Raw genomic sequence first — 24,267 nt, 5'->3', positions numbered from 1 at the left:
AGTTAAACCTCACGGGGTGCCTGGGTGGCTCAGTGCGTTAAAGCCTCTGCCTTCGGCTCAGGTCATGATCCCGGGGTCCTGGGATTGAGCCCCACGTCGGGCTCTCTGCTTAGCAGGGAGCCTGCTTCCTCCTCTCTCTCTGCCTGTCTTTCTGCCTACTTGTGATTTCTGTCAGATAAATAAATTTAAAAAAAAAAAAAAAAAAAGCTAAACCTCACCACAGAACGTAAACACACAAAAAGTATTAGACTGAATGCAGACTAATAAACTAAAAGCTTCTTTTAAACATCTGTCTCCTTCCAATGATACCTGACATCAAAAGAAAAGTGTGTCAGAAATTCTTTGTATTTCTCCTGTATGGGATTGAGATGTGATTGCCCCCCTCTGGATCTCCAGTGAAAATATCCCTCAAGAAAAGGATGTTCCAGATTGCCCATGTGTGCCTAGAGAATATTTGAATTCCAGGTCAAGCCACAGCTGCTTACCTACCTGAAGGTGGACGGACTGGGCAGGAGTGTTGACTGGGGGCATCCTGGCCATCTTCACATGTGCCGAAAGTGGGTGGGGCATGAGCTACATAGAGGATTTTGTTTAGAAGCAAAATATAACAGATTCACCATAAAGACGATAGCATAAAGCCTTCCAAATACTCATCATCTCTTAGACCTTGCAATTCCATTCTAGGACTTTATCCTGAGGAAATAATTATACCAGAGACAGAGAGACAAACACGTTGTTTCCCACGTTGCTTGCAATGCCTAAATATTAGTGAACCAAAAATATCAAGTGACAGGACATTAAAGTTAGGGAATCTGTACAAAAAGAAAAAAAAAAAGAGTTTACCTTCTCTTTTTTGCCTGGTATAAATCCCAGCCTCCAAATCCCTTTTCTGCTCTGATTTAAGTCATTTGGAGAATAAAATACATAAACCAGAAGTTTGGGGGTTGCTTTGCAACTTAGTTAATTAACCGCTTTTTGGAAGGCTCTGTAACCAGTTCACTCTGTTTCTGGTTCTGCTAGTTTTCTTCTCTCACCTTGCCTTTGCCTAGGTCACTCTTTGTCAAGTCCCACGAATAGGGGACAAGGAAAAGGAATGATATTTCAAAAACCATCAAGTAATTACTTGTTAGAGATGATACTGGAATATATATATATATATATACACACACACACACACACACACACTGGGATTTATTATTATACTGGAGAAAATATTTTGAAGACCCAAAATAAAGTTAGAGCTTTTGTTTATCTGGTAATTAGTGTTTCTAAGTCATAATATCTTGTGACAAGTTGGCTGTGCCACCAGATAACTTGTCTATCAATTTGTCATTGATCAAATTCTTGATTTCTCATTGCCTATGAGTTGAGGAGCCACCAGAGGTCTCTGATAAAAGACAAAAGTCAGATTCTATCAGAGTAGAACTCCGAGGTTTGTTTATTAATGTGCTTGCTTATTTATTGCTGCTTAATTTGGAGACTTTCTTGTTAGAAAGATTTTTCTTTTGTAAGGATGTTACTGATTTTAATGAGTTCTGCCCATAAGGTAATCTGTAAGAACTTAAGTTACTCTCAGGGCTGCCTGCCTGACTCAGTCAGTGGATCGAGCTACACTTGACCTTGGGGTCATGAGTTTGAGCCCCACATCGAGTGTAGAGAATACTTAAAATGACTAAATACATTTAAAAACTAAAAAAAATAATAATAATAATTTGAAAGAAAGAACTTAGCTACTCTGACCTTTTATACCATAGGATGAGAACCCTGATTAGCACACTAAATATAGAGCCTTTCCCACATGAATATAAAATGAAGAACCATTTATTATTCATGAGGCTTTTGAAAATTTGAATTCCTAGACAGAGAATAGTAGTCATAATAATATTAAATTGGGCATCAATAAGTTAGAAATCTTCATGAAGATAAAGAGAAAAGATGGCAATTGTAAGAGAATCGAAGTCCTCCAGGACGATGAAAACCCAGTAACAATACCTCATCTTTGTAAAATAGCCCATCCCAAGCACCCATCTCAGTTCTCATATGGAATGTGGATGTCGAAAGGCTGGTTGATCACAGGAGCTCAGTGTTAGCAGAGAGTTTGGAAGTCAGGTTGCTTGTGGACGCCAGCGCCCACAGGGACCAGGTGCTCCCTGAAGGCTGAGACAGTCTTCCCACCCCACACCAGGAGCCCAAAGTTCTCACTTGTATTGAGTGGAAATCTCTCTGCTTGTAGCTCCTGCCTATTAGTCTCCATTCTACCCTCAAGGTCGTTCAGAACTAGACTAAAGCCTCTTCCCCTTGACAGCCCTTCAGGTAACTGAAAGAGAGCCCTCATGCCTCTCTGAAGTCATTCCGTCTCCAAGCAAAATTGCCCCAGGTCCTTAACAGTTCCTCACATAAAACTTACTTTTGAGTATCTTTATCATCCTGAAGGCCTCTCTTCTGAGTATATTCAAGTTTAACTCCCTACTTATTAAAATGTAGCGCTCAGAAAGAAAGGTTATACAACAGTCTGACAGCCCAGAGCAACTCAAGCCTGTCACCTTCATCACTGAGAATTTCAGACCCTATGAAAGTAGCCTACCTACCTTGACAGAATTGTAGTGGTTGAATCCTGTCACTCATTTTGTGCTTATTGCTTACCAAGTTCTCAAAGTCCAGCTTTTTTTTTTTTTTAACTTGTGTTATTAGGTTAAACCAAGTCTTTCCAGATTACGTGAACGACACTGACTTTTTTAAAAGCAAGGCATGTGGGGTGCCTGGGTGGCTCAGTGGGTTAAGCCTCTGCCTTCAGCTCAGGTCATGGTCTCAGGGTCCTGGGATAGAGCCCAACGCTGGGAATCTCTGCTCAGCAGGGAGCCTGCTTCCACCTCCACCTGCCTTTCTGCCTACTTATGATCTCTCTCTCTTTCTCTCTCTGTTAAATAAATAAAATCTTTTATAAATAAATAAATAAAAGCAAGACACAGAACCACACTTTTTTCCTCGTCAAATACTATGTTGTGACATGTTCATGATCTCTTCAACCTGTGGCTCCAGCCTGTCAGGGACTCTACCATATACCATCTACCAGGAAGATCTTGCCCATTCTTATCACACCATGTGGTCCACTATAGCTGTCCCATTGCCAGCAAGCTATCACACCTCTGTGATGCTCATCTTCCTCTTGGGTCCAATGTCTCTGTAGCCACATTCCTTATTATTCTCTGCTGCTTCTCCAAATGTCAAATCTGCCCCATTCATTCATTCAACAAATATGTAATGGCTGGCGCAATAGAAGGCCAGTGGATCTACAAAGATCAGCTAAAGAGTTGTGGTCCCTATTCTCACGGAAGATGTAAGCCAGTTGAAGGGCCAGACAATCACCAAGTACCTACAGTGCAAACTATTAGTTAATGCAGAGAGAAATAGAATGGAGTGACCCAAGCTGGGGGGTATGGTGGGTGTTTACGGAAGTCTCATGCTGGGATGACTCTCAATTCTACTGCGCAACTCTAGGATGCAAAACATTTCTCCTCTGCCTCTGGGTCAGCTTCTTCTCCTCCCATTCTCCTGACCCTTAGACCTATACCCTTCTGCTTTATCAAAATCTTATGCTTTGGACCCCTTCTGTCTGTCTTATTCCTCTTTCTATTATTTTTTAAAGATTTTATTTATTTATTTATTTATTTATTTATGGGGGACAGAGAGAGAGAGGGAAGCAGAGTCAGAGGTAGCAGGGAGCCCAAAACAGGACTCAATCCCAGGACCTCAGGATCAGAACCTGAGCTGAAGGCAGACGCTTAACTGACTGAGCCACCCAGGCAACCCTTTATTCCTCTTTTTAACTCAGAAAACCCTTTCCTTGGATTTAGCAAAGATCATTCAATACAAGGGAGACTGACAGTTTGCTGGTACCTGGACTCTGTCATTCTCATGGATGGTGTAGCTCTTTTGGTGTCTGTAATTCTTGACTATCAACTCAGGTAGCTATGTTTTCTGTCTTATCCCACATTAAGCTTTAGATATTTCTCTCTTTTCAGTTCACTTTTTTCAGCTTTATTAAGGTATCATTGACAGCGTGTACAATGTGATGATTATGATATGCACACACATTGTGAAACGATTACCACCATCAAGTTGATGAACACACCCATCAACTTCATAGTTGCCATTTGTGTGTGGGTGTGTGTGGGTGTGTGTGGTGAGAATGCTTAAGATCTACTTGTTTAAGGGCGCCTGGGTGGCTCAGTGGGTTGAAGCCTCTGCCTTTAGCTCAGATCATGATCTCAGGGTCCTGGGATCGAGCCCCACATTGGGCTCTCTGCTCAGCAGGGGGCCTGCCCCCTCCTCTCTCTGCCTGCCTCTCTGCCTGCTTGAGATCTCTGTCTGTCAAATAAGTAAATAAAATCTTAAAAAAAAAAAAAAACTACTTGCTTAGCACTTTTCAAGTACACAATACAATCTTATTTTAATCTATAGTCACCATGCTCACTTTAGATTACCAGAACTCATTCATCTTATAAATGAAACTATATGCCATTAGACCAACATTCTCCCACTCCCCGGCCCCAGACACATTCTACTTTCTGTTTCTAAGAGCTGAGTTTGACTTTTTTTTTTTAATTTAGGTTTTACATATAACTAAGTTAATATAGTATTTGTCTTTCTGTCTCTCACTTATTTCACTTAACATAATATTGTCCAGGTTCATCTGTGTCATTGCAAATAAGATTTCCTTCACTTTTCTGGCTGAATAATTTTCTGATGTGTATATATTACTACATTTCTTTATTCATTCATCTGTCAATGGCACTTAGGTTGTTTCTGTGTCTTGACTATTGTGAATAATGCCACAGTTCTATCTCTTCAAGATACCTACTCTATTTCCTTTCAATGTATATATATGCAGAAGTAGGATTGCTGGATCCATTTTGAGGTCATTCTTATCATTTTTATTTTCTCAGGGAAAAAATGTATTTCATACAGGTTTTCAAATATATTTGCACACAGTTAAGGAATTTGTTTCTTTTTATTTTCTTAGTTTCTAGAATTATATCCTGAATATTGTTCCATATTTGGTACATTTGTGTTTTTATTCTTTTTACCCATGAGTATACTGGTAATAGTTTATTTTTATTTAGTGTTTTTCCAAAGAGCTGACCCTTGAATGTATTTATCAGTTCTATTCTTGTTTTCTAAAATAAATTTTTCCTTTTAATTTGATTAACTTTCTTCTTAGATTTTCTGTTTGTAACTAGAATTTGATGCATAATTTATCTATTTCCCTGCTTCCTTGTAGTTTTCATAAAGATAATGATGACTGAGAAGAGGCCAACATTATGGAAGTGTTGAATCACTATTTGTACACCTGCAACTAATATTACACTAGAATTTAAATTAGAACTTACAAGAAAAAAAAGAGACATCAATATGTACAAAGAGCCCGACTTCTCCTTAATGTAGTTAAGGCATACAACATAGTACATAAAGAGAGTAACAGAGCAAGACCCCTAGCAGTATTCTCGCCATTGGTGACCAGGGTGGGTGTGGGGGCTTTTATTTTTCTCCTTAATCTCCCTTCTGATCTCTACAAGCTCATGTTTTATCTCCTTCTTTCATGTTGGCTTGTCCAGGTTTCCATGAGCTCTTATATATCTGCTTTGATCTCTTGCTTTATAGAGATGATAGTTTCAGTGTATATTTTTAACATTTTGTGATGATCTGTTTGGTCATATTTATCATTTGCTCTGGGGCAGTCTTTTGCTCATGAGTATCCATCATCTATTGCTTTGTTTTCCTGTTCCTTCTCTCCTTTTTTTTTTTATATTAACTTGGTATACATCTTATGCTAGTTCTTTTAGAATTAATGTGCATCTTTGAATGAGATGACTTCTTTCTAAATTGGATGTTTGAAAGGAGTTCTGAGACAGAAGAGCCTAACTTTGTGCTCCAGACTAGCAAAAATTACCCCGCAGCTCACAGTAACCTGTGATGAGTGCATTCTTCCTCAGCCCAGAGACATAACTGTAGGCTGCCAACAATACAGAATTCTTCTCTGCTAGCCTGCCTCTCTGACAGATTGCTTCCTGAAGTGGTGGTATATCTGTAGGTGTTGTCTTTTGCCCACCTCCCTGGCTTTACCCTAATATACTAGTCCTGGGAGCTTGCTGCCACCAGCCTATAAGATCCATTCCAGTGTTGCAAACAAAGCATTGTTGTTTTGCTTTATGCCATGGCCCCTGCTTTGAAAGACTGGGCCCTCTCTGAAATTGCTGGTTATAGGTGTCTCCTCTTGGCTTTTTATCACTGCCTCCCACCTCCTTTTTGACTAGTGGAATTTGGTCACTTTTTCTTATGTATTTATGGTTTGAGCTTCTAGTTTTGCTAAAAATGTAGGTTATGTTACTTGTCAACCCTTCCTGTTTTGAGGTGATTTCTAGAGAAGGTAAAAAGGCTCTGCCTTTTTTTTTTTTTTTTTATTTATTTTTTTTAATTTAAAGATTTTATTTATTTATTTGACAGAGAGAGATCACAAGTAGGCAGAGAGGCAGGCAGAGAGAGAGAGAGAGAGAGAGAGAAGCAGGCTCCCTGCTGAGCAGAGAGCCCGATGCGGGACTCGATCCCAGGACTCTGAGATCATGACCTGAGCCGAAGGCAGCGGCTTAACCCACTGAGCCACCCAGGCGCCCGGCTCTGCCTTTTTAAAACAATACTCTCATTTAAACACTTTGAGTATTTCTTGGCTAGAACAATTACAAATAGTTAACGTAAATGTATGATGTGATTTTCTCATTCTTAACAAAACTGGATTTTTAGGAAACAAGTTTGGCAGGGAATTATCTGGTGTGCTTTCCTGTACTAAAATTGGCTTCCAAAAATGAAAGTAATGGCAGGAGCTACAGTCCCAAAATTGTAGAGTTGACGACTGAATTCCAAAACCATTCTCTGATTTCCAAATTTTATGAATATGAACCAACATTGTTTAGTTTGCCTTTTAAAACTAATACAGAGTGTGAATTAAGAGCTACAAGTATAAGATGTTAACTTTCACAATGTTGTTGTACTGAAAACCCAATAGTACAATGTTGGAATATGAGAATTTTACAGGTATCTGAAGTATGGTTACCCTCAAAATAAAAATCACTGTACCAAGATTCCATATGCTATTAGAAGTGCCAACATTTGTGAAGACCTATTTTCCATAACACTAACAAACAAAACTAACCATTACTCTCAATGAAAGGACTCTAGATTGAATTTTATACCTTGTATCAGTGTGCTTTGGCTGCTATAACAAAGTACCAGAAACTGGATGGCCTAAACAATAGAAATTCATTTTCCACTGCCTGGAAGGCTAGAAATCCAAGATCAAGGTATCCGGTGTAGTTTCTCCTCAGGTCTGTTTCCTTGGTTTGCAAACCATGGGTTGCCTTCTCCCTTCCTCATATGCCCTTTCTTCTGCGTGTGCTCATCCATGGTATCTCTCATGGGTGTCCAAATTGTCTCTTCTTATAAGGACACCAGTCAGATTGAACTATGGCCCCACCTTATAACCTCATTTAACCTTAATTACCTCTTTAAAGGCTCTATCTTTAAATACAGTCACATTGATGGCTAGGGCATCAACATATGAACTTAGGTGCAGGTATGATACAGTCCATAACACACCTCACCTTATGAGGATAAAAACAGATATCGAAACCTAGATTGAAAGAAGGAAAGAAGGAAGGAAGGAAAAAGGGAGGGAAAAACAGAAAGGTTTCCAATTCTAAATAAAAGGAGTAATTTCTTAGGAAATACATTTTTTTTAATTATATCTGTCTCTCAAGGTGTTTCTTTTATAAATTTTGAATTTAAAATCTAGCTCATCCCTGCATTTTAATTTTATGTGCTCACACCACCATTCAGTAAAAACCATTCTGTTTCTGATGGTCGGTTTTTCTTATATGTGGGCTGCCTCACTGATTCCATTCCTCCCATGGCTTTTAAGTTCGACTCCCCGTGAAAAAGGATATTCCTCAGAACTTCTGAACTCTGAATTCTCAGCTATCGCAAGCAGCTTGTCTTCACTTAATTTCTGTCAGACATGTCTTGTTTTACATTATGCCGGCGTCCTCCACCTGCACCAGGGAGGGTGGCGTTCACCTGCATATGAAAGAAAATACAAATGATGGTGTCGAAGTAGGGTTAGTTATTTTTCTCCCACTGTAGCAAAGAGGCAGGCGAGGCAGGTGGTCCCCACAGTGTCATCAGGACCCAGCCTCTCCGGCCTCCAGCTTCACATCTCTCCTGTCTCTCCATTCACTGTCACTGCCTGTTGTACAGGCTGCCTTGAGGCCCACAGACTTGAGCAATGGAAGGCAGAAAGGGCCTACAGTGACCCCCCGGCTGGATACAGACTGGCCCCTCAGAGGACCCGCCTCAAGATATCCGTAGGCCCTAACTGACCAATGGGCTACTTCCAACGAGGCACAGTCACTAAAATAAAGGGAGAATTCCGTGTGTCCCAAACCTCCTCACCTTCCCCCCTTTAAAAGGAGCCCCCACCCACAAGTCCCCAGCAGTCCCCAGGGAGAGCAGACAGCCTCTCCCTTGCAATGTATTCAATACACCTCTATCTCCTTTGTTCCGAGTATAAATCCTTTTACTACCCACACCACCCAGTTGTCCCCCCCAACATTTGGGGGCCCCTCATCCGACACCCAATCAGGAGAGACACCACATAGACACCACACCTTTGATACAAAACTTCCATTAGGCCTGAAATATTTACTTCCTCACCAGCTCCTTACTTTGAGTATATTACCATCAATGATCTTAAAAAAAAGAAACCTAAATTTAATCTTGCCACTCAAAAACAAACACACAAAACCCTCTGGATGGTTCTCTGTTGTTTTAGGATAACATCAAAGATGCTTAGTTTAAATCAGAGTTTTTTGGTAATCTAGTTCCCAATCGCTTTATCAGTCTCATTTCCAGATAGTTCTTTCCAGTACCTTTGCATCTACACACCCTGAGCTGGTCACTCCTCACCGGCAAGCTTTACTCTTTGGTACCACACAGCACTGGGTCTGTTCATCAGTATGTTAATATCTTCGTCAATTTATTCACCACCTTTACCCATTCTAAATCAGTGGAGAAGTACAAATGGAGTTGGCTGTATATTAAAAGACCAGCTATTTTTGTTTTTTGGAGAGGCGGGTTTTTGTTTAATTTTGTTTGTTTGTTTGTTTCTGGAAAATCTGGCTTGGACATGCAGCCAGAATCAGTTCTTATCTCTGTCCTCCCAATCCAAGTCTAGATGCTAGGATTTAAATGAGGAAGAAGTCAGATCTACAAACTGTCTCCCAGCTAACTGTATTCCAACATATCAGTTGGTTTGAATTAGCTAAATAGAACTGAATACTCTAATATTATAGTGACTTAAATCATTTAAAAAAAAAACACACACAAACAAACAAACAAAAAAAAAACCGGGCATTTCAGAGCTGGCATATAGCTCTCCAGGGTCCTCAAAGACCCATGCTCTTCCATATTTCTTCTTTATTGTGCCCAGCACTTGGCTTCCATCTTCGGGCTTACCACATGACCCAGGGTGGCTACAGAGCACCAGCTATTTCATCTACATCCCAGGCAGCAGGAAAGAGCAGGAAACTGCAGGAAAGAGCAGGAAATAAAAGTAATGGGCACCTGTATTTATTAAAACCTCTTTATGTGTTGAGAGTTTATGTATGTTATTCTCAATCCTCATGTCAGTATGTGTGGTTATCCCTCATTTTACAATGAGGTGAGTTGGCCACAGCTACAGAGCAAAGAAGTGGCAAAACTGGGATTTGAACTCATGTCTCTGAGTCAGTCCCTGTGCCAGCATGGCGTGATTGGGACCCGGGTTTTTTTTTTTTAATTAACATATAATGTATTATTAGCCCCGGGGCGGACCCAGGTCTTTTGAGCTTACACCTAACCAAAGAATATTTGAAATTTTCCCCCTCTTCAGGCCCTTCTTTGTTATAATACAATAATCATTTAATATTGTTTAATAACACAAGGCATCCTTGGTGTAGACAGACAGACTTTTCAAGACAGGCGTTTCCCGAGTAACGAACAATTCTGCACATCTGCTCAAGGCCATCCTTCCACTCTTTTGCCCACTAAGAAGTACTTGCAAACAACAGTTGGAAGGAAAATCGAAAAGTTAATCTGTCCCGTTTAAAACATGTTAGAATTTCCCCAGGGAACTGATCGGTCAAACGGGCTAATGCCTACCAGAAAAGGGTACTGTCCCGAGGACACCACCATTTACAATTTGTCTCCCTTGGCAAGTTGAAGGCTAGTTAAGGCAAGTGAGGTGCAGTCTTCCCCTAACTTTTTTCGTATCACAAAATGTAAGACTTCGCTTATTTGATGGGTTGGTTTATCTGGTTGGGAAGGAGAAAATGGATAGCCTGTGGAAAAGAAGTCAGGAGAAGTGGTGTCACATGTAGTCACTCCTCTTTAAGAAGAGACCTGTGTGTTTCCTTAATTCAACACTTTTGACAGAAAACAGCACAATTTCTTCCCAAAGGGCTAGCCATCCTTCTGTCGTTACCCAGGAAGAAAATGAGATACCAAACTGTAAGTATTTTCTCTGTGCCAAGAACTCCTAATGCTTGGGATCCTAAAACAGAAGGTTCACAGAAGGTTCTTGCAGCTGTGGGCATTCCTCTGCATTCTTGAGATCAAGTCCTTTTGAGCAGAGCGTTATCCTTTGGGTATCCTGTTTCCTCCGTGCTCCGTGTTAGTAAGGATGGCATTGTAGGTTCTAACTAATGGAGGAAAAGTGAGTAAGACGAAACGGGGATACCGTGGTGACCGTCATCTTATGTGATCCGCTCGTTTCATTTCATGTGAAAATGGTGGCCAAGGCCTGTTCACTGTATTAACTATTTTGGCTTTTCTGTGGGTTTCTTGTTTGTCTTTTGTCTTAACAGTTTTTAAACACAGTAGGAAATACGTATTATATTGAAACCCAGTACACACATGTAAACACATACAGACATACATGTATGCGCGCGCGCGCACACAAACACACACACACAGAGTGGGTCACAACCCAAAATGGTGGATGGAGCCGTGTATCACAATTACAGAACACACTGTGGAGACAGACCTGCTTGTAAGCCCCTGCTCTCCTATTTAAACCTCCCAAAATAATTTTGAAAAACCACATACCCCATCAATGTCATCTCGTTTTTTTTCTCCCCAAATTTAAATACTTGCAAAGACTATAATTTCCAGTTGGTTGTTAATATGCCGTGACTATATATTTGTCAAAATCTGGAACCACGGATTTAGTTCAAATTTATGGAAAATGTCCGTTATATGACCCAGTTGCCAAAGCCGTTCCTCCCTGCCTCGCCCATCCAGCTAATCAGATTTAACTTCCTGTCAGAAAGGAAGTCAGTCTCCATTTTGCAATTCAAATAAACATAACAATGTGCCCACCTCCCACCCAACAACTGTTTTGAATTCTAACTCTGAGATGCAGAGAGACAGGCGGATGATGGAAAGGGAGAGCCTTGCCAGGAGTCTGTGCCTGGTTGAATTAAGGCGCTGCTCCCGGGAGGCCTTCTCGCAGGAGCAAGGCTTTCCCAAATTATGCCTCGATTTGACAACTGGGGGGTTTTGCATCCTAGGGCCAAGCTCCTTCCAAAGGTTTGAGATGGTAAAGAAGGGAGATGGCTTTCATTTGTAAAGTGACAGAAAAACAACTGTGAAGGGGGAAGTAAGAAGGGAGAGCCAACAGATCTCAGAACCCTGGTCCTTTTCAGTGGGGTTGATTTGGGGAAGATGTGCTTAAGAAACTTGAGGGTCTAAGAACTGATGCTCCCAAGGTTATGACTGGAAACCGCCACCCCCCACCGGGGAGAGATTGCAGATACCCCTACATACTTGAACCACTGTTCTAAGCCTTTAGTACGCTCATATGTAAGAGGCAAATAATAATAGTACTACCTTCGAAGACGTGAGGAAGAATAAATAAATGCAAATCAAGCACTCAGTGAAGTTTCAGGTGCGTCAGTACCCACTCTGTGATCCCTATTGTTATTGCTGTCACCATTCTTATTCCACCCCTTTTCTACTAACAGTGTCACTTCTCAGTGGTGAGTCATCCTCGGGCCCATCCCTAACATTTGTGGGCCTCAGCTCCACAGAGCCAGGCTCCATCCACACCCCTGCAACCAGCAACTTCTTAGTCACTGGTTGGACCAGTGGGTTGGACCTGAACTCACATCTGGGTGGCAAATTCCACTCTCTAAAGGACAGACTTGGGTAAGAAGCCCTCATACGTCCTTTAGGTGGACACAGGGTATCTGGGCAAGAAGCTCAGGGTTCTGACTTTCCAGAACTTGCTCCCGGCAGGTCCAGCGCAGTGGGCTCTCCCACGTAGGTCTGAAGGTCTTACCTTAGAGCTGTTGTTGGCATCAGCTAACAGGACGTGTGTGAACGTGTGTTGCATGTAAGACTTGAGTATTATCTCGATGGCCTTTCTGAGCCCAAATTCAGTCAAGGTCATCTGCTTTGAGTGAGCTAATGGAAATTGCAGAAAAAGACAAATTAGCAAACAGAAGGTGACACCTGATTTTTGTTTCAGGCTCTAGCTTTCAGGCCTCAGGCTACAACTTCAACACTTACGAGTGGAGGGGTCCGAAACAGAGAGGCAGCCTGTCCCCAGTCACTAAGCCGCGAAGCCAGACCTACCCAGATGTGGGGCTGAATAATGAAGACTGGGACCGGTCCACAGTCAGTGGGTAAGGTTTTCATCAACTGCTGCCTGTCCACACTGCGGCCATTAGCCCAGACCTGACTCTCTCCACTTCTGATGGCACCTATCGCTAGTATCAGAAGCATGACAGGAACCCCTGTCATCACCCCACCGGCCCGTGGCAGGGTTCCGCGACCAGTGCCTGCCCAACAGGAGCCTGGGCATCACCCCACAGCACGGCAAGAATTCAGTTTCCCTTCATGAAAACAATAGTAGCACACGGGAAGATCTGTGTCTGTAAACCCTGTCCTCACTCTCGGACTAGTCTCCTCTCTTTTTCTTTTAGGATTTTGTTCCTTACCAAAATATATCAAGGAAATTGATAAAAATTGATAGCTCTTAGATGATCTACACTGATATTTATACGTGAGAAAACATTTTTCTGTTGAAATTTGGCTTGTCTTTCAGCAGGCAGAGCAGCCGGAAGCTCTTCCCCCAGGGCGCCATGTTGATGTGGTTCATGGGGCCGTGGCTTGGAACACGCAGATTCTGTTAGTGAGACCGTGGTCCTTCCCTCGGTTCTGTGTAGATGCTTTGCCTTTCCGAAAGCAGCCTCACTTGGAGATGACGGCTGAAGAAAGCCAGATCCAAAAAGAATCTCCCACTTTTTGGGTGTGTGAGAGAGGAAAGAGAGAGATTCTGGGATTATATCTGGAAAGTTCTCACCCTGGACTGTGCTTTCTGATGACAGTTTTACAGGGGCTCCCGACAGTTCAGAGGCTGAGCAAGAGGAGAACTTCTGGTCCCAAGCGCTGGAGGATTTGGAAACCTGTGGACAGTCAGGAATTCTGAGAGAACTCGAGGTAGCCTTGGTCCTGCTACTTACTTTTATTGTTTCTACATTCATTTTTTTTTTTTTTTTTGGTCCTTTTGAGTTTGCATTTATCACATCAGTTCATTTAAAAGCTTTAACCCCTTTCCACAGGAGAAAGCTGACAGGCGTGTGTCTTTGAGAAACATGACTCTCTTGGTAGCTACCTTTTATGTTTATATTTTTGCTTGTGAAGCTGCCTTCCCTGCCCCCTCGCCTTCTGGACAGCAATTTGATTTTATTCAGTGCAGTTGGAAGTATTGATTTCCCCATCTCCACCCCCTACCCCGAGCTTACTGACTTGTGGCTTCTGCCATCGCTCCGTGCTAACCTTGACTGTCCCTGTTTGCCACTGAGTCACTGGGGAGGGAGCTAAGCCCCCCAGCCGTGGCGCATCTCATTCTCTGAGCTGCTTTAGAAAGGTTTCTTTGGCATGTTTTCATTTGTACCTGGTATAGCAATTAATTTGATCGTGAAGAGGAACATAAGAGGAAATTTTATTTTATTTTGTTTTGTTTTGCCCTTAAAGTAGATGACAATGCAGCTGGTGAAAAAGGCCAGTCTGTGTGAAAAGCAGCCAAAATATTACACAGTGCTTTGCTGGTAATTGCAAATCCTGACTCCGTATTAACTTAGTGTGAATTCTAGGAGTTGTGGCGAGATGGAACATAATAGCTGGACTCCTGGTGAGTTCTTTAATCAAAGCCATGAATTTGCTGACGATATTCACTCTTTGGTCTAGGAGGTCCTGGACTGTTTCCTTTTATGTTCTTTTAAATTTTCTGAGCTGTAAAAAATAGAGTGGCAAAAGTCTCATTTTTATTTTGATGTCATTTGAGGTCCCCGAGTCACCATAAGGAATGTGAATGGCATAAGTGGGTGAAATTGCAATTCTAAAACGAATACTCATCTTTATATTATTTTGCTTCTCAATTGCATGTGTGGATATTTGATGTGATTCTAATGTTTGTGAATCCGCAAAGAGAATTATGAAGGAAAATATTAGTTTGAATTTATAAATATCGTAGTATTACCTGGCATGAACTGAAACTTCAGAGCACAGTTGAAGAGCCTGGAGATGGATACTGCTATAAAACTTAAACAAAGACATTAGCAATTGATTCAGGCAACTTTCAAAACGAGTAAAATGCTTAAGTATCAGCTGGCTTATTTAAACTTTTACCACTTCCTATATGTAGAATGATTAGGAGAAGAGGCCCCAACTGGATAATGAGCTCAATTCACAATTCTTGAATATATACTTGCTTTTGAAAGCATGTTTGGCTCATATGCCTTCTTTGCTTTGCATTTTGATATTTCTCTTTTAAAGAAGCAGCCATTCTTCTAATAACTTCTTTTACAGCAGGCAAAACAAAGGTGATGTAAAAAGTAACACAGTGAGGTTGGGTTTTCACCCAGAGGTTGAGTTATCTAATGAAAACGACATCTGTGAGCATAGAAGTTACATTGCAATGGCCTAGAAACTATTTCTAACATAGCTTCGGGCAGGTGTGGCCCTTGAAATTATAACACCAGAAAGGAAGTGGGTTGAATTTATAAGCCAAAAGGAAATTAAAGCCCTCAACAAGGAAGAATGATTGGCAAATCTGTAAATTAGAGTCTTACTTATACTTGTATTGCAAAGACAATTCATTTACTAGTTTAAATGAACTGATGGCTTGATTGTAAATGTTACGACACAAAAAATATTATTGGAGCAGGTTTCCTGCATATGAAATTTACGTCCAGTATTAAAAGTTACAGCGTACTATAACCATCATAAGTGTAGAAGATTAGCTGAGATAAAGAATGATTATAACTGAAATGGAAATGAAAACTATACTAGGCATTCTCCCCATTAGCTAGCAATTATTTAGATTCAACTTTAACACTGAAAAATGTATAGTTTTAACGAAAGAGAAAATTTCAAACTAAGACATTGGACAAGTTACTTAATCTGTCTTATCAGATATTTATTCTTCTGTAAAATAAGGAGATTATAATGATTCATGATTATAGGGCACTTAACATAGAACATAGCACTTAATAATTGTTCAAAAGAAATTATTATTTTTGCCATTTTTATTAATGAGCACGGCCTTAACTATTTTTTTTTTGTTTAATATAGGGAGAAGGCTTAACTAAATATCAGATAGAAAGCCCTTGAATTTATCCCGCTAAGTTAATGTATATCAGTTGTCTCACTGATAATTTGGGGGAGAGGATTATAGCTATAAATTTTGAATTGTGCAAAATGTGAACAGGCAATAGATAATCCTGAAGTGAAAACAAATCTTAGATAATTTAAAAAATAATTATTTTAAGCTTTATTTTAGTTTTTATATTTGTGTTTTAATTTTTATACTCCTTTGTAGTAACTCAGTTGAAGTTCACTTTAAACAAAGCAATCAAGCTGTGCTTTGAAATCTTACTTCCATCAGAACTCTTTCTAGGTTTGAAACTTCTGTAGTGGCCAAGACTCACACCAGCATCTCTCTACTGTAATAATGAAGTATTTTACTTCCAACATGTTTCCCACTGGTCCCATGACAAATGAATATAAAAAATAGATGTTAACAAAACCGATAATTTGTCTAAGTAGGTAAAAACCATAGACGAATGGTCACCACTGCAAGAAAATAGTCACTGGGTGCTGTCACTTATAGTGGACAGAGAAATGCTTTCGGTGAGTTAAGTGCCATAAAATAAAGGATGTCCCACGACCCCAAACAAAGCCAGTAGTCAAAAGCTTTCCATCTTAAAAAGGATTTAACTGAAATAAACCATAATATGGATAATCCATTTGGTTTATTTTATTTTTTTTAATCTCCTAAAAAGTCAATTTTATATGTTTCAACCTAATACTTGACTGAGAAACAATCCAGCCTGGTAGCAAGAATAAGCGTTCTGGAATCAGTGTGAGGGCTGCAGTCCTGGACTGCTGGGCAGCTTGCTTACCTTTTCCAGGCATCCCTTTCCATGATGGAGGTGGGGAGGTATGATAACTCTAATTCATATCTTAGAGACTCATCACAAGTATTAAATGACCTTTTATAGACACATAGATGTGGTACTGAGCACAATAACTGGTCTAGTCAGAATATTGATGAAATAACTGGTTTTGTTCCTTTTTCACTGGAGTCGTAGGTATACGTGAATGTGTGCCCATACTTGGCTACAAGTCAAAGATCTTATTACTGATGTGTGTGTAGCCAAACACCAGGTGACTTGGAATTACAAAATCTTAGAGTGATAACAAATGAGAACTCGATCACTTTGCAGTGTTCCCTCCTAATCAGTAACTTTAGATGGTGCCCTTGGCTCATTTACTACCTGGGTGACCTTGGGTAGGTAAGTCAGCCTTAGTTTCCGCACCTACAAATTGGGAGTCACAACAGTGGCCATCTCAAAGTTGTTGTGTGGCTTAAATGAGCGAACCCAAGGACTCAAGAAATGACACTCTACTACTGTCAGCATCAGCATGAATGTAAACCATCAGCTCACAGTGTAGCCAGCAGCACAGATGCAGAGTTTGTTTTCTGGTCCTTTGACCTCAGACGGACTCACCAGTGCTGGTTTGCCATCGTTCAACCATCCTACCAAGGAGGGTGGAGCTGCCTTACAGACATGTTTTCAGAATTTTAGCATTTCCTAACCATGAGAAATGAACATCCTCAACATGACATTAATTTCAGATGCTTTTTAAGATTCACTTCTAAGATTCAGTCCTATTTGGGGTCTTATCTTGCCTTTCCTTGCATATGAATTTATTTGACCTGAGCCAAAAGCAGGCACTTAACCCACTGAGCCACCCAGTTGTCCCACACATGAACATATTTGAAACTGAACAAACCTCCCAGTTCACTGGTAAAATCCAATCCAGGTTTCCCAGCTTTCGAGCAAAGGGTTGAATCCAGCAGCACAATGAATGATTACTCTTTGGCCTTTGAGGATCTCCCACAAAGACTATATCTAAAAAATGGGGACCTACACCAAATGGTGTGGAGATCTAGCTGGTTCTACAAGCTTCTGAGGCCAGTAGCCAAAGGAAAGACCCTTTACCAGTGGTAGGCCATCCTCATTGGCTATTGCCTCTCTCTCAATAGCCCTGTTTTAGCCCATTGTTACCTCTAGGTGGGGCTAGAGGCAGCATTGCCAAAGAGGCTGCCTAGTTTCATTCAAAAAGTCCTTGGTCCATTTCTGTAAGATATATTGAAGTTGCTTCATGAATCCCATCTTTAGAGCCCACTCAGTGGAAAGTTAATGCTTGAAATGTAGTTTGCAGTAAGCAAATGTTAGAGCTTTTCAATTTGCCTCAAAACTGCCAGGGGTGGTATTTGATTAAATAAACCCAGTGGCTTAAGTACTTAAATTGGATTTGAGATGTGCATTATAAAAGTCACTTGGAAAGCATTTTCCCAGACTTTCATAGGTCAGTTAGTACGTCCATTCTCCGGCCTTTGGTTGTGCCCCGAAGAGACTGTATTTTGACTGGGCAGAAGGAGAAATGTGCTTAGTGTCAAACAACCAAACCCTTTCCTCAGTCCACGGCTTAATTGTTTCTGAAAATTGTCAATGCCACAGGCGACAATCATGTCGGGAAGCACGATGAGTCTGAATCATGAGGCCCCATCACCTCGCAGTCAGCTGGGGCGACAGGCCAGCTTCCAGGAACGGAGCAGCTCACGGCCACACTATAGCCAAACAACTCGGAGCAACACCCTACCCACAGATGTGGGCAGGAAGTCTGTCCCCCTGAGAAAAATGAAACAAGAAATCAAGGAGATCATGTCCCCGACTCCTGTGGAGCTGCACAAGGTCAGGATGCTGTCTTCCCTTTCCTTCTTCCCTTTTAGTGGCCATTCTGCCCTGTGTGAGTGCCTGGGTGCAAACATGGGAATGACGCTCTACCAAGGGCTCGGCCAGGGACAGAAGCCAGAGCCTAAAGGCCGATCATCGGAGACTCTGTTCTCCAAATGTGATCTTCGGGAGGTTGTCCGGTAGAGCAGGGACAATTTGCTTTGGGGCAGTGAATTTACTAAAAGTTGATTTATGGCCAGACTCTTCTTCGAAAAGGGGGAGACTTCAGGATCCTATGGAGTTTAGATGAACTGGTTTGTCATTCCAATCTCTTTGGAAGTGGGAGAAGGATTTTCTAAGTGTCCTACACTCATAGCTTCATTGAAAATGAGTTTCGGGTTCAGTGTAGGAGTGCTTACTCTTTAATCTGCCGAGTTTAAACAAGGCAGATGTAAGAATCCTGGGGTGAGGAGAGCAGTGGTCAGGGGATGTCTCTGATTTTTTTCCATGGAACTAATGTTTTATTTTTAGTTAATACATAAGGATGTATAGACAGCCATAATCTCACCCCACTTTTCTTGAGAACCAAGACCCTCTCTGTAGTTGATACTCTGTTAACGAGTAATCAGTTATGATTACCCAGAAAAAGCAAGTAAATGTTGGATTGAGAGGAGGTAACAGGCCAACCCCTCCTTTTTTTCTCTGAAGTCTTCAATTTCCCCAAGCACCCTATAAAAGATACTTTATATCTTCTTGAAGCTATTTATTTTGCAGCTGACAAAGGATGTAGTGAAAGAGAGACTAGAACAGGAAGTTGAGTTCTGAACCCTGTGTTCCAATTCTGGGTTGATTCTTTTACCACTCATTCGCTCATTTCATACATATTCTGCACATTGAGTCACTGATCCAGTGTACTGTGCACCCCTGAGGGGCCCAGAGTCTAATGGGGAGACAGTCTGGGAAACAGTAGGAAGAGGGTGAGGTAGGAACAATGAGAGAGGCAAGACTCAGCTGCCTTGGGGGACAGAGGGTAGACCCTCACCCACTACAGAAGAAACAAGAAAGGCTTTTAGGAGTAGGTGTGGACCCTGCAGGAAGGTGGAGAATGAGAGGGCATTCCAAGCACAGACGGACGCTTGTGCCAAGGGATGGTGGCATGTTGAGGGAATGCAAACATCCCAAAGTGACCAGAGCCTGGAATTTAGAGCTTTGTGCCTTCAGGGACACTACAGACTTACAGAAAAGCAAAGAAATGTCAGATACTTTAGGGTGGGGACGCAGGTGTAGACCCATGTCACAGGTTACCTAGTTTATCCACTTTCTTTGCATTGGGGCATCTCTTTGAAACGCACTAGCCACCACTGCCTGCCAAATGACCTCAGATGCTATTGACAAAGCCCACGAGGAGGCCGTAAGATCCTCTCTGGGGGTTACGTAGCAGAAGCTATCCAGTCCGTGTGAGTTCAGCCATACCAGGAAGAAGTGAGCCTCATCCAATTCCCTCAGGTGTCTAAGAAAACTACCCACCCTTCTTCTCTAATTCTCTTGCCCAGGCCCCTCCTTTCCCCAAAGGGAAAGGACACCAGCATGTATTGAGTTCCTATTATACGCTATATTCTTTGTTTTTAGCCCTTACAACAGCCCTTCTTAGCAGATATGTATTATCTCCATCTATAAGATCAGGAAATAGCAGGCATAAAATAGAGTCATTTATCCTTCTAGAGTGAGGCACTTGCCTCAAAGGGAGAATATTGATAGCAACCGGTACAAAGACCCATCAGCCCATCCCTCCTGCATGGAAAGCATTTAGCAAGAATAATGATGAGAAATTGGGTGTGCAAGTCGTTGGAGCTGAGGTTTTTAAAAAAGTGCCTGTGCTGAAAATCGATGTCATGTTTTTAAGAAGGCCTCCTCCACATCCCAACAGCATGGGTGGCAGCTTGTGGACTGGGGGAACATTGTGTGGCAGAGGATGACCAGGAGGCCACCAGCTCACACACACACAGATGGGCCAAGACCTAATCCGCGGGATGCTTCTTTTTGCCTTCACTTCAAACAGTCCCTTCGGTGGGGACAATAAGCGTGTCTCCCATGTAGCTTCACTTTCCTTCTGAATCAGTCCCTAACCAAAGAGGACTCTCAAAAGGAGATGGTGTCCTGGGCATCCTAAGGCACAAGGAAGAAAAGATCAAGGGAAGTGAAGGCAGCGGGGGAGTCTGAGCTGGCAGCATGGAATTCTGGGAGTGGCCGTCAGCTCACGTCCGGGTATCTTTTCCTTTTTTAAGTGATTCGGCTACTCTGTCGGGCCGTGCACGTGTTGGCGGTTAAGTACGTTCTCCAGTGCTGAAGTGTGTGAGAGAAGTCACTCGGACCGCTGGTCGGGCTTGCACCCTGCACGGGGGTGACTTTTGAACACCGCGGGATTGCCTGACGCCATGATAAAGGGCAGTGACTTGTGGATGGACTTGAACTAGCCTCCCTGTGGGGTGCTCCTAGCCTAGAGTTTGTTTTTTAGCCTATTTTTCCTTTGGAAAAATGAGGGAAAGGCACTCTGGTGGGTGGTGGCATGGGGAAGGGCCAGGGAATTCGAAAACGTTCCTTCTTCAAGTTGAAGATAATCCCGTGCTGGGTGTACAGCGTGATGGGTGGAATGAGGGCTGGTTGTCAGTTCCCTGAGCCCCCTTTGTGAACATTTCCAAATGGATCTGGTAGAGGAATTCCCAAGGGACTGCCAAGACCAGGGCGGCGGGGCCGGATGAGGTTGATGGTACACCAGGCTGGGTGCCATGAGAAACATGGCTGCTGGCTGCTTGGTGAAACCTGTCTCCTCAAGGACAGGTTGCAGATCTGTGCCTGTCTGAGCCGGCACCTCCAAACTCATACTGTGTTTCGTGAGAAGCTGGATCAAGAGGATGTGTATAGGGGCGCCTGGGTGGCTCAGTGGGTTAAAGCCTCTGCCTTCGGCTCAGGTCATGATTCCAGGGTCCTGGGATCAAGTCCCGCATCGGGCTCTCTGCTCAGCAGGGAGCCTGCTTCCCCCTCTCTCTCTGTCTGCCTCTCTGCCTACTTATGATCTCTGTCAAATAAATAAATAAAATCTTTAAAAAAAAAAAAAAAGAGGATGTGTATAAATGGGCAAGTATCCATCCTCATTCCTGGGGAGAAAAAAAACAAAAAGCAAAGGCAGTTCCTTCTCTGGTTGACGGGTTACTAACACCATCTTCAAACATGAAGAACTCAGTGTGGGCTTCTCTTGCACTTTCTTGAGTTTCCGCTCCTTTCCCTGGTTTACCCGGAACTTTCTGCTCAGGCCTCCATTCCTTCTCCTCCTCCAGACCTTCAGATAGCCCCAAGCTCGGGTCAGGGTCTCGACGGTTTGCTTTCATTTCACATCATCTGCTGTATCTGAGGCTCTTTCAGGTCTGGGCGAGTGTCTGCATTCTCTCCTGGACCCCCAAAGCTAGTTGTCCTCCATGACATTGAAACCAACGTGGAAACACAGCCCCACTTCCTTTTTCAGCTGTTTGGATGGGGAAGGAAGTTAGAGCTGGCAAGATGATTTGATATTTAGTAGGGTGGTGGGGGGACGGAGGCAGAGGGGGTCACCGGGAACTGATACTCGGGTTCCCTTGGTATTTGTTGGCTGAGACCATCCGAAACATGCCTTACCTCCCAATTCAGGACATGGAAATATCCTCATTCATATATGAATGCATCCAGAACTTGATTGCATGGCTTATGCCAAACATTTTCTGTTTTTTCTTTGTTCTTTTGTCAAATACTTAATACTTAATACAAATACTTAATACTATTGTATTAAGCTGATTTCAGAATTTAGTAATGGGTCTTAATCAAAAGTTGGCAGACTACTCCCTTAGACAGTAGTCCGCAGTAAAAACCTCTGATGATCTCCCCCATGATTACATGGCATGCTTATTAAAATTCAGTTTTCTAAACCCCACCCAGACTTGCCTGCTCAGCATTTTCTGGGACTGCAGTGGATTCTTTTGTGCCCTAAGGACTGAGGATCACGCCTTTAGGTTTTGCTAAAGAAGGTGATGATTCTGTTTCAGTGAAATCATGGGCAGCAGCTGGGTGGCAGGGGAAAAAGGAAATGAGGTTGTATCTTCAGCTCTGCAGCTTCTGGGTTTTATCTTCAAAATGAATTCTGGTTTGTACTATAGTTTATCCCAGATTCTTTCTCTTTACAGATAAGGAGCCTGTGATCTTGGCTATAGTTCATTGATAACCCTGCTTTCCCTTCTGATGCTTAAATATCCTTTATGTCCACTTAATCTATTTCTGAGATGAAGTCTCGCCTTACTTCTTCGCATACTTTGAAGCAAAAAAGATTTTTCTTCTGTAGAGTAGAAAGTTCCCCACATTCAGAACATTTGGCCCTTTTTTTGGGGGGGGGGTCATTTGAACTTTTCCTTTTGCCCTGTCATTTGTGTTTTTAAATAAAATCATATTCCGTAACTGTATGTAGTTATTTGTATTTACATTTTACAAAAAGGTTTTTAAAAATCCTTTTCAGCATCTACATTTATTTATGGCTGCTGGTGGCACCACCCGGGGATATTGAAATCACCTGCTAGGACCCCCTTTATTTTTTATTTATTTATTTTTTTAAAAGATTTTATTTATTTATTGGACAGAGAGAGATCACAAGTAGGCAGAGAGGCAGGCAGAGAGAGAGAGGGGGAAGCAGACTCCCCGCTGAGCAGAGAGCCCGATGCGGGGCTCGATCCCAGGACCCTGAGATCATGACCTGAGCCGAAGGCAGAAGCTTTAACCCACTGAGCCACCCAGGCGCCAACCCCCACCCACCCACCCACCCCCGTATTTCTTATAGCTGCTTTGGCTGCTGTCAACTTTTCCCCCAGCCAAGTTCAACTTGCATTTTCAATGTATCTGAATGCTTTGAGAGGGGAGCTTTGTTTTTCTTGATATGAGAAAGTTGTTCTTGTCCTTGTAAGGAGGGTCCCTTGCAGTGCCTGATGGCAGCTTCTTCTGCAGTATTCTCCCCAAGTCGAGAAGAGAGGCTCAGCCCCAGGAGGAAATAAGAAATGGCAGAACGTATCTTATTCAGACACAAGTGTCTTTCTTCACCAGATATTTGGAGTTGGTACTCCAGATCAGATGAGTCTTCATGGCAGGCCTCGACCTTCTCCAAAGAGCTTGTGTCGAATTGTCTTACTGTGGAAGTCACGAGAAGCTAAAAATGACACACTGGATAGATGCACCTTCTGCTTTTGCTAACCCTCTTTGCTACCTCCAGTTTCTCTTCCTCCAGGTGAAGAGGGGTAAATTAGAAAGAACACAGACTTTGTCATCAGGCAGACCGAGGTTTGGTCACAGTCTGACAGGCAGCAGCCATGTCCCTTCTCGGAACCTTGGTTTTCTCCTTTAGCAAAGGAGGGGGCAGGATCCTGCTCAGGAGAGGAGCCTTCACAAATAGCATTGCCCCTGGGGAAGTCACCGTCCTTCAGAGTCTCGCCTCAGTCAGGCAGACACCCAGAAAATGAGGTCTCCACAGCCTCCCAGCCTAAAGAGCGGATTCAGCCTCAGAGCCCCCGAGATGGAGATGTAAACCAGGATGGAAATCTGTGTGCAGACAGGTAGATGCGTGTCTCGTTACCAGTCACTACCTCAGTCTGATGAACATATGCTCTCCCTGTAAAACCAGGGCCAGCTGATCATCAGAAGGTTGTTGGGGGAGCGTGGAATTGTAGAATAAGGGTTGGAGTCTACATTATATGCTTTAAATAAGTGACGGTATTCAGCCCTGACAGTCCTCGAAATGGATTCCCTCAGCTTCCTTTGTCTATGGTCTTATTAAAACATACAGGGGCAATGCAATGTAGAA

At 42.4% G+C, this 24,267-nt stretch overlaps 1 protein-coding gene across 6 annotated transcripts in view; it reads left to right on the top strand.

Annotated features, from left to right (window-relative positions):
• Nucleotides 1-24,267, top strand: part of GRIP1 (glutamate receptor interacting protein 1) — a 672,771-nt gene that overhangs the window by 635,376 nt on the left and 13,128 nt on the right. For 4 of the 6 annotated variants that reach the window (XM_013056079.2, XM_045072854.1, XM_045072853.1 and 1 more), the window contains 4 exons: nucleotides 12,617-12,773; nucleotides 13,479-13,590; nucleotides 13,713-13,757; nucleotides 18,183-18,416. In XM_013056079.2, coding sequence (XP_012911533.1) covers nucleotides 12,617-12,773; nucleotides 13,479-13,590; nucleotides 13,713-13,757; nucleotides 18,183-18,416 — 548 coding nt within the window. The remainder of the gene's footprint in view (nucleotides 1-12,616; nucleotides 12,774-13,478; nucleotides 13,591-13,712; nucleotides 13,758-18,182; nucleotides 18,417-24,267) is intronic. The other 2 variants (XM_004752473.2, XM_004752471.2) reach the window with 1 other exon arrangement.

The sequence above is a fragment of the Mustela putorius genome, unplaced genomic scaffold (genome assembly GCF_011764305.1).
Source record: "Mustela putorius furo isolate JIRA1106 unplaced genomic scaffold, ASM1176430v1.1 tig00537227_pilon_pilon_pilon, whole genome shotgun sequence".
Lineage (NCBI taxonomy): Eukaryota > Metazoa > Chordata > Mammalia > Carnivora > Mustelidae > Mustela > Mustela putorius.
The sequence above is the reverse complement of the archived record's forward strand: the minus strand, read 5'-3'. Positions and strand labels throughout refer to the sequence as shown.